The 13,436-nt window shown below is 48.5% G+C and overlaps 1 protein-coding gene across 3 annotated transcripts; it reads right to left on the bottom strand.

The window, feature by feature from the left end:
• Positions 1–1,064: 1,064 nt before the first annotated feature.
• Positions 1,065–11,219, bottom strand: CHI3L1 (chitinase 3 like 1). Of its 3 annotated transcripts, none has more exons than XM_043923403.1 (10): positions 11,086–11,219; positions 10,835–10,864; positions 9,729–9,930; positions 9,153–9,209; positions 8,239–8,389; positions 6,180–6,301; positions 3,270–3,393; positions 2,524–2,706; positions 1,907–2,023; positions 1,065–1,707 (listed from the first exon to the last, which is right to left on the bottom strand). In XM_043923403.1, the coding sequence occupies exons 1-10, from the start codon at positions 11,132–11,134 to the stop codon at positions 1,567–1,569; spliced, it is 1,176 nt and encodes a 391-aa protein (XP_043779338.1). In that variant the 5' UTR covers positions 11,135–11,219; the 3' UTR covers positions 1,065–1,566. The 3 variants fall into 3 exon arrangements, with proteins under 3 accessions (XP_043779338.1, XP_043779337.1, XP_043779336.1); XM_043923402.1 differs by having other exon boundaries at positions 10,978–11,192; XM_043923401.1 differs by having other exon boundaries at positions 10,969–11,192.
• Between the last annotated feature and the right edge of the window lie 2,217 nt (positions 11,220–13,436).

Raw genomic sequence — 13,436 nt, forward strand, 5'->3', positions numbered from 1 at the left:
CTAGGTCCACTGGCCAGCAGTGAAATGCCAGGCACCCTTGAAGCTCTGGCCAAGTTCTCACTCTCTTTGCCTTTAGCTTCGCAGTGACCTTGGGATTAGTTGCTTCTGCCCTGCTCCAGCTAGTTCAGATTTCAGGGAGGCCGATAGGTATTTCCTTTCCCCACACCTCACTAGTGCCACAAACCACTGGGCCAAGTCACAGATAATTCAAACATCTGGGAATCCACAAATAAATTCTATTTGATTTTGGAGCATATAAATGAACTCTCTTTGGATACAAAGCTTGTCTGAGGCTCTTGGAGCGAGCAGGAACTGTTAAGAACATCTCTACTTCATGAAGGCTGGAAGTCTGGCTGATCTTCTGAGCTTGTCCTGTCTGACCCACACTGTCCCATCCGGCCCCCACCCCATGTCCCAGGCTGGGCCAAGGAGCCTTGATTTCTGCATGGGCTGAGGGCTGAGTGTGTCCTGAGAGGGGAAAGACAAAAGGGCTAGACTACAGCCCTACGACATCTGACCAACTTCAATCCAGCAATGAAAAGGGCTCCTCTAAGGTAATGAGCAACTGGTCACTGAAAGTGTTAGGGGAGCTTGGAAGGCCAGTTCTCAAGGTCTGCAGAGATTCTAGCTCTGGGATTGTGGGAAAATGTGTGAGGTAACATTGGTGTCTCCTTCTAACTCTGAGTCCCGGGTCAGGGCTCTGTCTAACTTGGCCCTATATTGGCTCCTATCCCTCCCCAGAGTGAGAAGAGATGAAGGGCTGGGATTAAAGGGTTTCCTTCCTAGTGCCTGCTAGCTCCTGGAAACAGAAAAGGCTTCTTTCAACAAAGAACTGTATAGAGAAGTCTGGATGACAATGACTTTAAGATCTAGAAGGCCTCCAGCACTCTTGGGTTAACTCCACAACTGATGGATCTGGTGATGCTTGCCCCTTTGGGGGGTGCCCTGGAGGCAGCAGAGGACAGGGTGGTCTCACTTTCTGCACCTCAGGGCTCCCAAGTCTGAGAGAAAGGAATCCAGAAGAGAGGCGGGAGGTGAGTCCAGTGGGACAACAGATGCTGAAGCAAGCGCCAACAACAGGTGAGCCCTGGTGCTTTATTGAGCAGGTGCAGACCCAGGAAGGGGAAGTGGGATGGGGACACAGTTATGTTCCCAGGAAAAGGTTTCAAGCTGGGCTTTGCAGACGGTGTAATTAGTGTGGTTGCTGCTTCTCCAAAAGCTGTGTGGCAGCAGAGCTTGCCAAAATGGCGTCCTTCGGCATCAGGCCCCAGAAGTAAGCGAGGGGAAGAAATCTCCCAGTGTTGGGCTTGGCATTGCTGAGCATTCTCGTTCGTCAGCACCTACGTGCTGACGCTGCGCCGTGCGCTGTGCTGCCCCGCAGCCCCACCCCAGCCTGCCCCCCAACCAGAGCTGAGCTCCGATGGCAGAGCCGTGGCCCTCACACGGGCCCAAGGAAGGGGGGCTGAGGCTCAGCGGGGCCCCAGCAGGGCAGGAGGTCAGGCTTCCGGTCAGTCAGAGCCAAGTGTGAGCGGCATCTCTGCCCACCGTGAGCCCAAGGGCAGACGGCTACACCCCAGCAAGCACATCCTTGACGGCACTCGTGAGAGGAAAGGGCAGGTTCTGCCCACAGAAGGTGCCCCGGAAGTCGTCCAAGTCCAGGGCCCACACCATGGCGCCAGCCAGCTGCCTGTTCCTCAGGTACCGCGCCTGGTGGGGAGACCCAAGGCCGGTGTGGCTGGGTTCCCTGTGCCAGGGTGCACGTGGGCGGGGCATGCTATCTGGACGCCTCCGCAGGGAAGAGAAAAGCTGACACCCGGAACCTGAACCCCTGTAGCAAAGCCCCACCCTCAGTGCAGGGGGCGTCCCTCCCGCTTTTCATCTGGGGGGTGTGGCCTTGTGAACATACCTTGTTTTTGACGCTCTCCTGGTCGTCATACGCTACCCACTGGTTGCCCTTGGTGGCATACGGGACCTGCTGGTCACGGAGCCTATGGACAGTGGCTCCGTGGAGGAAGTCACAGATCTGAGCAGAGAACAAGGCAGGGGTGGCTGGGGAGCTGTGCTGAGAGGTTGCTGTGCTGAGAGGTTGCCAGTCACTGGGGGGATGCTACTCCCCAAATCTATTCCTGACCCTTGCTTCATCCTAAAGGTTGCACCTGCCCCTAGAACCTGCAGGTTTCATGCAAATTTACTTAAAACAGATGCAAATATCCCGGGGTTCTGTGGCTGCTCTGCACTGACACTGAGGACTGGCCAAGGCAACTAAGAGCAGCAGAGGTTGGGTCAAAACAAAAGAACCTACCTCTTGGCCGTTGCTTTTTCCTGGGCTAAAAGGAAGGCCCCAACTTGGTGGCCAGAGGGGATGAAGACATGATGTGCCTGTCCTCCTCCTCCCCCTTCTCCAGAGTGCTAGGTCTGCTGGAATTTTTTTTTTTAAAGGAGTAAACTGGGGGTGATTTGGAGGGTCAATTTCCCCAGGGCTGCTGATGCTGTGGGAGATCTTACCTTCTTCCTAGCTCATACCTCATAATAGGCAAGGATCCCTTTCTCCTTAGTGAACTGGCCTGGTATTCCCGGCCCTGAGATGGGGGCTCCCACATCTGTCTTGGAAGAGGCCAGAGTGAAGCTCCTCCCAAAAGTGGGGATACCCATCACCAGCTTATTGGCTGGAGCCCCCAGCCTCAGCATGTAGCTCACAGCGTAGTCCTGGGTGTGGAAAGGGCAGGACAGTTTGAGCAGTTAGTCTAGGAGAGAAAAGGTCATGCAATTCCCACTGCTGCCTTGAAAGGAGTTCCAGATCTAGATGCATCTGGAATTCCCTTCCTTCTGGGAACTTATAATGTCAGTCTAAAAAGCACTGTACAGTTTCCATCTCAAAGAAATCCTCTTAGGTATAGGAAGAGATGCTGTTTGGTAGTTGCAGAAATCAGGTGACTGGTTCAAGTTTCATAGCAAGCAAATGGCAGGGCTAGACTAGACTCTTGGCTTCTCAGCCCCCAGCTCTCTTTTGCTGTCTCCCATCTGCCCTGTGCCTTCACCCTATAGGCCTGTCAGGAGATATCTTGATTCTTTATGTAAGTATCACCTCCTCAGTTCCCAGAGCCATGGAGAATGCATGAACTTTGCGCCTCAGATTCCTCATCTGTGAAGTGGGCTTCTAACCCCTCCCTTACAGGATTACCAAGGAGTGGAGAGATTGGTGTGTGAGCTCCGGCAGGCGGCAGGTCTTTGTGGCCCCCTCTCAGCTTTCCCTCCTTTGGGACACTCACAGCGTTACTGAATCTGTCAGAATGTGCATCTTCCTGGCCTCGAAACAGGGGGCTGTGATGTCCTACTGTCTGACGCCAGGCTCCATGAAAGTCATAGGTCAAAAGGCTGATGAAGTCCAGGTGTCTATAGAAGAGTGGATGCAGGGCAAGGAGAAAAGTTTAAAAGCTCATCACCCCCAAAAGGATGTGAGCAAGAAAAACAGGCAGCCATTAATCCAAAATCTGGTAGAACCCAGTGACCAGACTAGGCTGCTGGACCTAGGCTCCTGCTCAGGGTCCCACAGGAGCATTCAAAGAAAGAACAGGGCTCTTCCTACCTGTTCCCAGAACACAACTGGAAGCTGCCCTCCAGCACACCTCAATCCCTACTCTCCAACAACATTCATCTTTGAGAAAGCAGATTAATATCATCAGTAACTAGCCTTGTGGGGAAAGAGCAGGACCAAAGGATGGCCTGAAACTATGATTCCTTGTAATAGGGAGTAAGGTTTCTACACACACAGATTAGGAGTCTCCAGGTGGATTGCATGACTATGAGCTTTAGGTGTTTGGGGCAAATGAATGACAGCCACCTCTTTCCCACCCTCTAAGTGGTCAATGATCACTTGACCACCCTCAGTGATCAATGCAAAGAACTAGAGGAAAACAATAGAATGGGAAGGACTAGAGATCTCTTCAAGAAAATTAGAGATACCAAGGGAACATTTCATGCAAAGATGGGCACAATAAAGGACAGAAATGGTATGGACCTAATAGAAGCAGAAGATATTAAGAAGAGGTGGCAGGAATACACAGAAGATCTGTACAAAAAGATCTCCATGACCCAGATAACCACATGGTGTGATCACTCACCTAGAGCCAGACATCCTGGAATATGAAGTCAAGTGGGCCTTAGGAAGCATCACTATGAACAAAGCTAGTGGAGGTGATAGAATTTCAGTTGAGCTATTTCAAATCCTAAAAGATGATGCTGTGAAAGTGCTGCACTCAATACGCCAGCAAATTTGGAAAACTCCACAGTGGCCAAGGACTGGAAAAGGTCAGTTTTCATTCCAATCCAAAAGAAAGGCAATGCCAAAGAATGTTCAAACTACCGCACAATTGCACCCATTTCACATGCTAGCACAGTAATGCTCAAAACTCTCCAATCCAGGCTTCAACAGTACATGAACTGTGAACTTGCAGATGTTCAAGCTGGATTTAGACAAGGCAGAGGAACCAGAGATCAAATTGCCAACATCTGTTGGATCATCAAAAAAGCAAGAGAGTTCCAGAAACACATCTACTTCTGCTTTATTGACTATGCCAAAGCCTTTGACTGTGTGGCACAACAAACTGTGGAAAACTCTTAAAGAGGTGGGAATACCAGACCTCCTGACCTGATTCCTGAGAAATCTATAGGCAGGTCAAGAAGCAATAGAACCAGACATGAAATGGAACAGACTGGTTCCAAATAGGGAAAGGAGTATGTCAGGTTCTATATTGTCACCCTGCTTATTTAACTTATATGAAGAATATATCATGTGAAATGTGGGGTTGGATGAAGCATAAGCTGGAATCAAGACTGCTGGGAGAAATATCAACAACCTCAGATATGCAGATGACACCACCCATGAAGAAGAAATAAAGAGCTTCTTGATGAAAGTGAAAGAGGAGAGTGAAAAAGCTGGCTTAAAACTCAATATCCAAAAAACTAAGATTATGGCATCCGGTCCCATCACTTCATGACAAATAGATGGGGAAACAATGGAAACAATGACAGAATTTATATTTTGGGGCTACAAAATCACTGCAGATGTTGACTGCAGTCATGAAATTAAAAGACGCTTGCTCCTTGGAAGAAAAGCTATCACTAATCCTAGACAGCATATTAAAAAGCAGAGACATTACTTTGCCAACAAAGGTCCATCTAGTCAAAGCTGTTTTTTCCAATAGTCATGTATGGATGTGAGAGTTGGACTATAAGGAAAGCTGAGTGCTGAAGCATTGATGCTTTTGAACTGTGGTGTTGAAGAAGACTCTTGAGAGTCCCTTGGACTGCAAGGAGTTCCAATCAGTCCATCCTCAAGGAAATCAGTCCTGAATATTCATTGGAAGGACTGATGCTGAAGCTGAAGCTCCAATACTTTGGCCACCTGATGGGAAGAATTGACTCATTTGAAAAGACCCTGATTCTGGGAATAATTGAAGGCAGGAGGAGAAGGGGGTGACAGAAGATAAGATGGTTGTATGGCATCACCGACCTGATGGACCTGAGTTTGGTAATGGACAGGAAAGCCTGACATGCTGCAGTCAGTGGGGTTGCAAAAAGTCAGACACGACTGAGCAATTGAACTGAAGTGATCAATTAAAGCAATTAAAGCAATGAGTCTACATGTGCCTGAGACCCTAAAGAAGATTCTAGTCAGAGTGAAGAGTCTTTGTCTCTTACTCTTGGGTTTCCTAAGATCCATGTCTTGTTTCACCAAGAAATCAAGCTGCTTGACTGGAAACTGCTCATCGCCACATACATAAGGAGGCAAGGTGAGGAGAAGGGACAGGTGGACAAGAAAAGGGAGTCCCTGCAAGACAGAGTCCCTTGAGGACTCTCCAGCGGCCTAGAAATGAAAGGTATTATTAACTGCTGGTTTGCCCTTCCAGAGACTAGTGACTGGCTTGTTTGTATAACTTTCTCTACTCCTTTCCCCACAAACATACATTCATAACAATTTTCTCAATTGGTCAGCACAATATCCCAAGTGAAAAGAAAAGATAGGGATTATTATGCCCCTTTTGACAGATGGGAAGGCTGAGACACAGAGAGGCGATGTGACTTGCTCAAGGTCATGCATCTCTGGAGAAATTTGGACCAAAGGCCCAGTCTTCTGATTGAATATAGACTGCTAAGGCAGAGTAGGTCAGAAGACTCACCGGGATATCTGGGCGATGTCATAGCCTCTGTCAATAGCAATCTTCCCTGCAGGCACGGCTGCGCTGAGCAGGAGCTGCTCTGTGCCTGCTTGGGCTTCCCTTACAAACTCAGCCTTCATTTCCTGGTTGGGAGAGAGGCAGGTAAGTGACAGCAAGCCTTGTGGAGAAAGATCTTTGAGCATGTCATTGGCCTTCCCTGTCTGCTGTAATCTCCAACCAGAGCTTAGTGGGAATGATAAAGTGGTCCCATCTGCAGGCTCACCCATCCTTTTCCTTAAAAAAAGGTTTGGGCTGATCTCATCCCTACACCCCATGCATACTCATCAATATTCAATTTTTCTTTATTCTGGAGGGACCATGAGAATAGTGATCACACTTAGTCCACAGATAGAGCTGGAAGACATTTGCCGGTTGGTCTGTGCTTTTGTTAAGCTAGTAAATGAGGCCACAAAATTAAAGTGATTTATACTGAGTGTTGTTCAGTCTTTTGTTCTACTCTGTTCAGTTGCCAAGTTGTGTCTGACTCTTTGCAACCCCATGGACTGCCGCATGCCCGGCTTCTCTGTCCCTCACCATCTCTTGGAGTTTTCCCAAGTTCATGTCTATTGAATCAGTGATGCCATCCATCCATCTCATCCGCTGTCACCCCCTTCTCCTTCTGCCTTCAATCTTTCCCAGCATAGGGTCTTTTCCAACGAGTCGGCTCTTCACATCAGGTGGCCGAAGTATTAGAGCTTCAGCTTCAGTGTCAGTACTTCTAATGAGTATTTAGGATCAATTTCCTTTAGCATTGACTGATTTGATATCCTTGCAGTCCAAGGGACTCTCAAGAGTCTTCTCCAGCACCACAGTTTGAAGCATCAATTCTTCAGTGCTCGGCCTTCTTTCTGGTCCAACTCTCACATTCGTACATGACTACTGGAAAGACCATAGCCTTAAGTATATGGACCTTTGTCAGCAAAGTGATGTCTTTGCTTTTTAATACACTGTCTAGGTTTGTCACAGTTTTCCTTCCAAGAAGCAACCATCTTCTAATCTCATGGCTGCAGTCACCATCCACAGTGATTTTAGAGCTCGAGAAGAGGAAATCTTTCACTGCCTCCACCTTTTCACCTTCTGTTTGCCGTGAAGTGATGGGACCAGATGCCATGATCTTATTTTATTTTAATGTTGAGTTTTAAGCCAGGCTTTTCACTCTCCTCTTTCCCCCTCATCGAGAGGCTCTTTGGTTCCTCTTTGTTTACTGCCATTAGAGTGGTATCATCACGTATCTGAGGTTGTTGATATTTCTCCTGGCAATCTTGATTCCAGTTTGTAACTCACCCAGCCCAGCATTTTGCATGATGTGCTCTGCATATAAGTTAAATAAGCAGGGTGATAATATACAGCCTTGACGTACTCCTTTCTCAATTTTGTACCATTCAGTTGTTCAGATTCTAACTGTTGCTTATTGACCCACATAGCTTCTCAAGAGACAGGTAAGATGATCTGGTATTCCCATCTCTTTAAGAGTTTTCCACAGTTTATTATGATTCACACAGTGGAAGACTTTATTGTAGTCAATGAAAAAAAAGTAGATGTTTTGCTGGAATTCCCTTGCTTTCTCTATGATCCAGCAAATGTTACTGATACTGTGAACAACTTGTTTGATTGCTCTGGTCCTAGGGTAACTAGAGATGCTTGGGCTGCCCCCAGATAGAGTCGAGTATCCCTGATTTACTGCATGCTCGGGAGTGCGCAGTGTCAGTTTGAGAATGAATAGACGACAATGATGCTCGACTAAGTGGCAGTGAGGAGTAGGTGCTCTGGTTAGTGAATGCTGCCTCTTAGAACCCCAGCCCACATCCCACTGTTTTCAGAGTATGTCTTCCTTGCTGTGTCAGATCTCAGGACACAGGCTTGTTTGTTTTACCTTTGGTCCAGATCTCAGGACCCTGCAGCAAGGAGGCTTTAGTCTCCCTTTGCCTGTCTCAGGAGAACATGCCCAAAGATAGCTTCTGCCCTCCCCACTCCTTGGTGCTCCCCACCTCCCTGCCCCTTTTCCCAACCCGACCAGCACCTTGATCAGAGCGGTGAGGTGCCGCTTGTCTCTCCACCCAGGGTAGAGCCATGCTAGATCCAGTCCATCAAAGCCATGGGTCCGCAGAAATGGTGGCACTGACTTGATGAAAGTCCTGCGACTCTGGGTCTTGGAAGCTATTTTGGAAAATCTAGAACCAAAACCACAGTAGAGTAATCAGCACCAAAATGCTGGGTGCCTTGGCCCTCTGGAGGGGTCTCTGGGGCATGTGCAGCTGGGAGCCTGAACACACACAGCTATAGGAGGGCATGGTTGGGACAGGACCCACTTCTAATCATCTTATTAATAGAAAGAACATGTGCATTATAATCAGCTATCCCTGGCTCTATCACCTAGTAGCCAAGCCATTTTGAGCAGATTATAACCCGAGCCTCAGTTTCCTCATCTGTAAAACAGGCATAAATGTAATATCTCACAGTGCTATTATGAGGATTACATGTGATAGTGGTTGGACAGGATGCCTGACACACAGTAACCACTCAATAAATGAGAGCTGTTATAGCCATTACTTTAACTCTTTTTAAAGCTGCTCCAACTCTACCCACTCCAGGAAGTCCTCCCAGGGTCTCCACTCCCAAATTCCCATTCATTCCATCTCGCTCCTTCCAACCCTTAGGGCAGTATCCCCTCAAATTTCATTTTCATGTCTGAGAAGTAGTAAAAAGAGCATTGGCAAGAAATCAGAACACTGGCTGCCATCTTGCTGTGTGTCTCTTGGCAAGTTCCTTCCCCTTTCTGGGCTCTGATTTCATGATTGCACATGATGTAAACTCCTGACAACCATTCACACCCCAGTGCCTGACCATTCTGGGGTCCCTGTGACCTTCATCCCATGGGTGTAGAGAAACCTATACTCCCTCTTATCCCATAATCCTCTAGAGAATGCATCCTACCTTTGAGGACCGAAGTTCCAACCTCCAACAGATAGGAGGGTCTTCAGGTTGGGGTTCCTATGGGCACAAAGAGGCAGGAAGGCTGGGGTTGAGTGGAGTTGCTGTGACATGGGGTGGCCCCATGTTTGGGAAGCTGTAGTAGGCTTCTAGCTTTGGAGAGAGGCTGAATCAGGCCTGCAAGGCCTTTCCAACCTTGAAACTCACTATTCTAAGATTTTCCAAGTATTTGTGGCACTTACTCTGAGACGTGTTGCCCATTTTTCTTCCCTCCAGTGGGGAAGCCATGATATGGCAAAATAGAACCATGAATATTTTCTCTGTGGAGCAGCATCTTCAGGGGACAGAGAGAGTTCCTTCTCCCAGGGAAGTTCAGCTATGCCTTTTTCTGCAGGCTTCTTCTATACCCTGACGTCTGCCCTCATCACTTCCTCCCATTTGAGCCAAGGCCCTCCAATTCTCCACCCAGAAGTGAGTCCCGGGGACCTTGCCCATCCCCTTGAGCAGGCGTACTCTACCCTGAAACCAGCCCTCCTAATCCCTCATCTTTCTCCTGCCCTAGCTAGTCAGTGGCCCAACCTGTTCTTGAGTGTGTTCAGCGTGTCATAGAGTGTCACATCATTCCACTCCCAGGTGTCGATCTCATTGTTGCTTATGTTGGCAAAGCTGTAGATGACGTGGGTGCACAGGAAGGGGTCGATGGCATCTGGGAAGCAGCTCCCATCACCCTCCCGGTACTGGGACCAGCTGGTGTAGTAGCAGATCAGCTTGTATGCAGCACCTGAGGAGAAGGCTAGGGTGGGCCCTGGGCCAAGGTTGAGCCAGGGACCCTCTGGCTGAGCCCTAAGCTGAGCACCAGTGTGGTTTGGGGGAGAGGTGGGATGGATGGGTAGAATTGTGAGCAAAGTTAAAATTCTCAGTGAAAGGACTGGCTCAAGGGAGTTCTCTGTCTGGTGAAAAGAAAACCTATTTTGAAAATGCTTAGGAAAGATCAAACATGGTAGATAAATATACTGCAGACTAAGAACAGAACACTGTGTGGAGGGAAGGGGCTCTGATGAATAAAGACGAGATGGGGCTTGGTGCAAGTAAGGAAGGTTTCCTGGAGGCTTTGAAGGAGAGGAGTGACCCAGCCCCAAACAGCCAGTATTAGAAGACCTTTGCCTTTAAGGAGTCCTTGATCTGAGAGGCTCTGGCCTGTCTCTTTTTTGCCTTCATGGGGGAGGTACCCCTAACTTGTAACCCACCTAGAATGGCAGTCTCCGGGCCCCTCAGTCCATCCCCCTAGCTGGCACACAATAACCCAGTGGACCGGAAAGTTCCCTCTCTCTTCTTTTTCTAATTTCTGCAGGCCTCTTCTGCCCTCTTGATTGTGGAGGAAGACGAGCGGGCATCACTCATCCACACTGTTCCTGGGCTCCCGTTAGTGGTTCCCACTAGGCTATGAGTTGAAGCCTTCATTGAAGCTAAACCTTTAAAAGTTTTTAATTTTGAAAAATGTTAAATATACAGAAAAGTAGAGAGTAGTATAATAAACATCTATATACTCATCACCTTGGTTTAACAAATGCTAATATTTCTGAGCCATTTGAATCATAGAAGAAACTGGGGAAAAGTGCCAAGGTCCCTTCCATACAGCCCTCACCACGCCCCCACCTTCCGTGACTTAAAAGAAGGTTACTTACAGCTCTGGAGCAGCACCAGGACCACAAAACCTGAAGGGAAATCCAGGATGAGACCCCCTGCAAGCACCTCTGGCCCTCCCCCCTGCTCCCTGCGCCCGCCCCCGCCGCCTCCAAGGAGTCCAGGGCCTCCTCACACCAGGCACCTCCTCTGTCTCCCCGGCTCGGCACCGCCCCTTCTCCTCCCGCTGCCTCTCCCCTCAGCAGGCGGGAGGCCAGCCTCTGCAGGCAGTAGCTCTGGCCAACCCAGAGACCTGTCGGAGCCGCCCTCAGCCCCATCCCGGCCGCGGCAGAGGAGGGCATGGCGTGGCCTCTTCCTCTGCCTTCAGGTTCCCGGTACCCAGCTGCCTGAGCAGGACGCTTCCTGGGCGTCCAGCTTCCTCTTATACGTACCCCACACCACTCCCCTGGACCGCAATCCTCCGCTTACAGGAACGGAGCTGCGTGTCAGTGAAGGAGCTGGCAGACTGTGAAGTGGCGGGGGAGGGGCACTGTGGGCCACTAGAGGCGGATTGGGAAACCCTGGACAGTCTTGAAAACTTGGGCCAGGTCTTCCTGAGGCATCTGCCGGTAGAACAGCCATTATAGGGATGATCTGGGGGCTCCTGGGGCCAGTGACTCAGCCTCCCACTCACTTTTCTCCAAAACTCAGCAGTTCCCCAGCTTTTCTGGCAACCCCTACCTTTGCCTCTCCAGCCCTCCCTCCAGGCCTTTGGCCAGGCTGAAACTGGGCACAATTGAATTCTGCAACCCACAGCACCTCCAGACAAGGCTGTTATTTTTTCTCTCCCCGACTCCAGCATCACCCTGCCTGACGTCCTCTCCTCCTCTCCAAGCCTGTTTCCCATAGCAGCCTGAAGGTCAAGGTGAGGGCCAGAGAGCCTTTCACCAACTGAGGATTGTTTAACAAGAAAAGCTAGAGAGGAGTGGGAAGTTGCTGAGTTGCACTCTGAGACCTGCTGCTGCTTTCCTTCCTTTTGAAATGCCAGTTACAATGAATGAGAAAGAATTTGGCAAGTCTGGGGCTCCGGTGAAGTACCAAGAAGTAAAAATGCAGACAGCTCAATTTCCCCCAGGGAGCAGATAATCTCAGAAGATCAATAATCTCCATTCCCTCAGCTCCTCTCTTTTGAAGCCCAAGTGTAATGATACCACCCCTTTCTAGATAGGTCAGTGAGGTGTTTTTTTTTTTTTTTTTTGGTCACTCTTCAGATAAGAACAAAACTTCTTAACAAGGCTCTGCATGATTTGTCCTACTTGTGGATACATTTTGAGCCAAAGATCCTGGACGACTCCATTCTTCGTAGGCTATAAATTAATTAATAGGCAGGGAGTGAAAATTCAGAACTCCAGTTGCTGGAATAGGTCAGAGGGCTTCTGGATAGATATCTTTACTTTTGCACTAACATTAGGTACTTATCCGATGTTAGCCACACTGGCTTCACAGCCCTCTCTTGGTGAGGTCTGTCCCTCTGTGCCTTTCTCTTCCTTCCTCTCCCTGTAAAACTGAAGCAACGCTTCACTGAAAGAAATGGTCAGAGAGCAGTTTGTCCAGAGTCATACTCATGAATACTAAAGGGTCATTGTAGTGGTTTAGTCGCTAAGTTGTGTCCAACTCTTGCGACCCCATGGACTATAGCCTGCCAGGCTCCTCTGTCCATAGCATTCTCCAGGCAAGAATACTGGAGTGGATTGCCATTTCCTTCTCTAAGGGATCTTCCCGACCCAGGTATTGAACCCAGGTCTCTTGTATAGCAGGAAGATTCTTTACCAACTGAGCTATAGTGGAAGTCCTAAAGGGTCATTGCTTCACCCTTTTAAGGCAAAGAGCCTTCTTTTGTACCCTAGATAATTGACAGAAATGATAGTTCATAATAACCTTTCTTTGTTTGGGGCACTGGGAAATAGACTTCTTCTAATGCCTAACAGAAATATTACAGTGGCAGGTATGTAAAAATTTTCATAACAGGGTGCAGGATGTTAAGAAAACACCTACTTTCACTCTCTTCCTTTGTTAAAAAGTATTTCATAGGCTTAGATTGGCCCAAGCTTTATCCTGTGCTCCCCTAAGCCCAGTTTATTAGTTCCACATGTCCTGCATGAAAGTGGCTGTCCTAAAAAGTGGCCAAGACATTCCCTGGTGCTGCCCCAGCATGACTGGCCGAGGGTCCCAAGGCACCTCCCAACCTCATCTCATGTCCTGTCCCCTTCATCCCCCATAACCCATCCATTCATTCCATCTTTCTTTTTTAACTTTTTGTCCGCACCATGTGGCATGTGGGCTCTTAGTTCCCTGACTAGGGTTTGAAACCAGTGGAAGCACAGAACTTTCACTGCTGGATCACCAAGGAAGTCCCAATGCCTTCTTTCTTGTACTTTGTCTTATATTTGCTCTGCTCTCTTCCACCACACGGCTTTTGTATATGCCATCTACTTGCCTGTCAATAACTATGAAGGGCCTGAGATTTTATACTCCTTGTAAGCTAATGAGATAGACAGCCACAGCCTCGTGGATTCTGGCAGAAAACACAGAACTTTAGGGCAGAGACAAAGGACTTTTCATGTCACAACAAGGAGCATGAACTTCATGTTTGCATCATTTCTT

The sequence above is a fragment of the Cervus elaphus genome, chromosome 14, assembly GCF_910594005.1.
Source record: "Cervus elaphus chromosome 14, mCerEla1.1, whole genome shotgun sequence".
NCBI classification, from domain to species: Eukaryota; Metazoa; Chordata; class Mammalia; order Artiodactyla; family Cervidae; genus Cervus; species Cervus elaphus.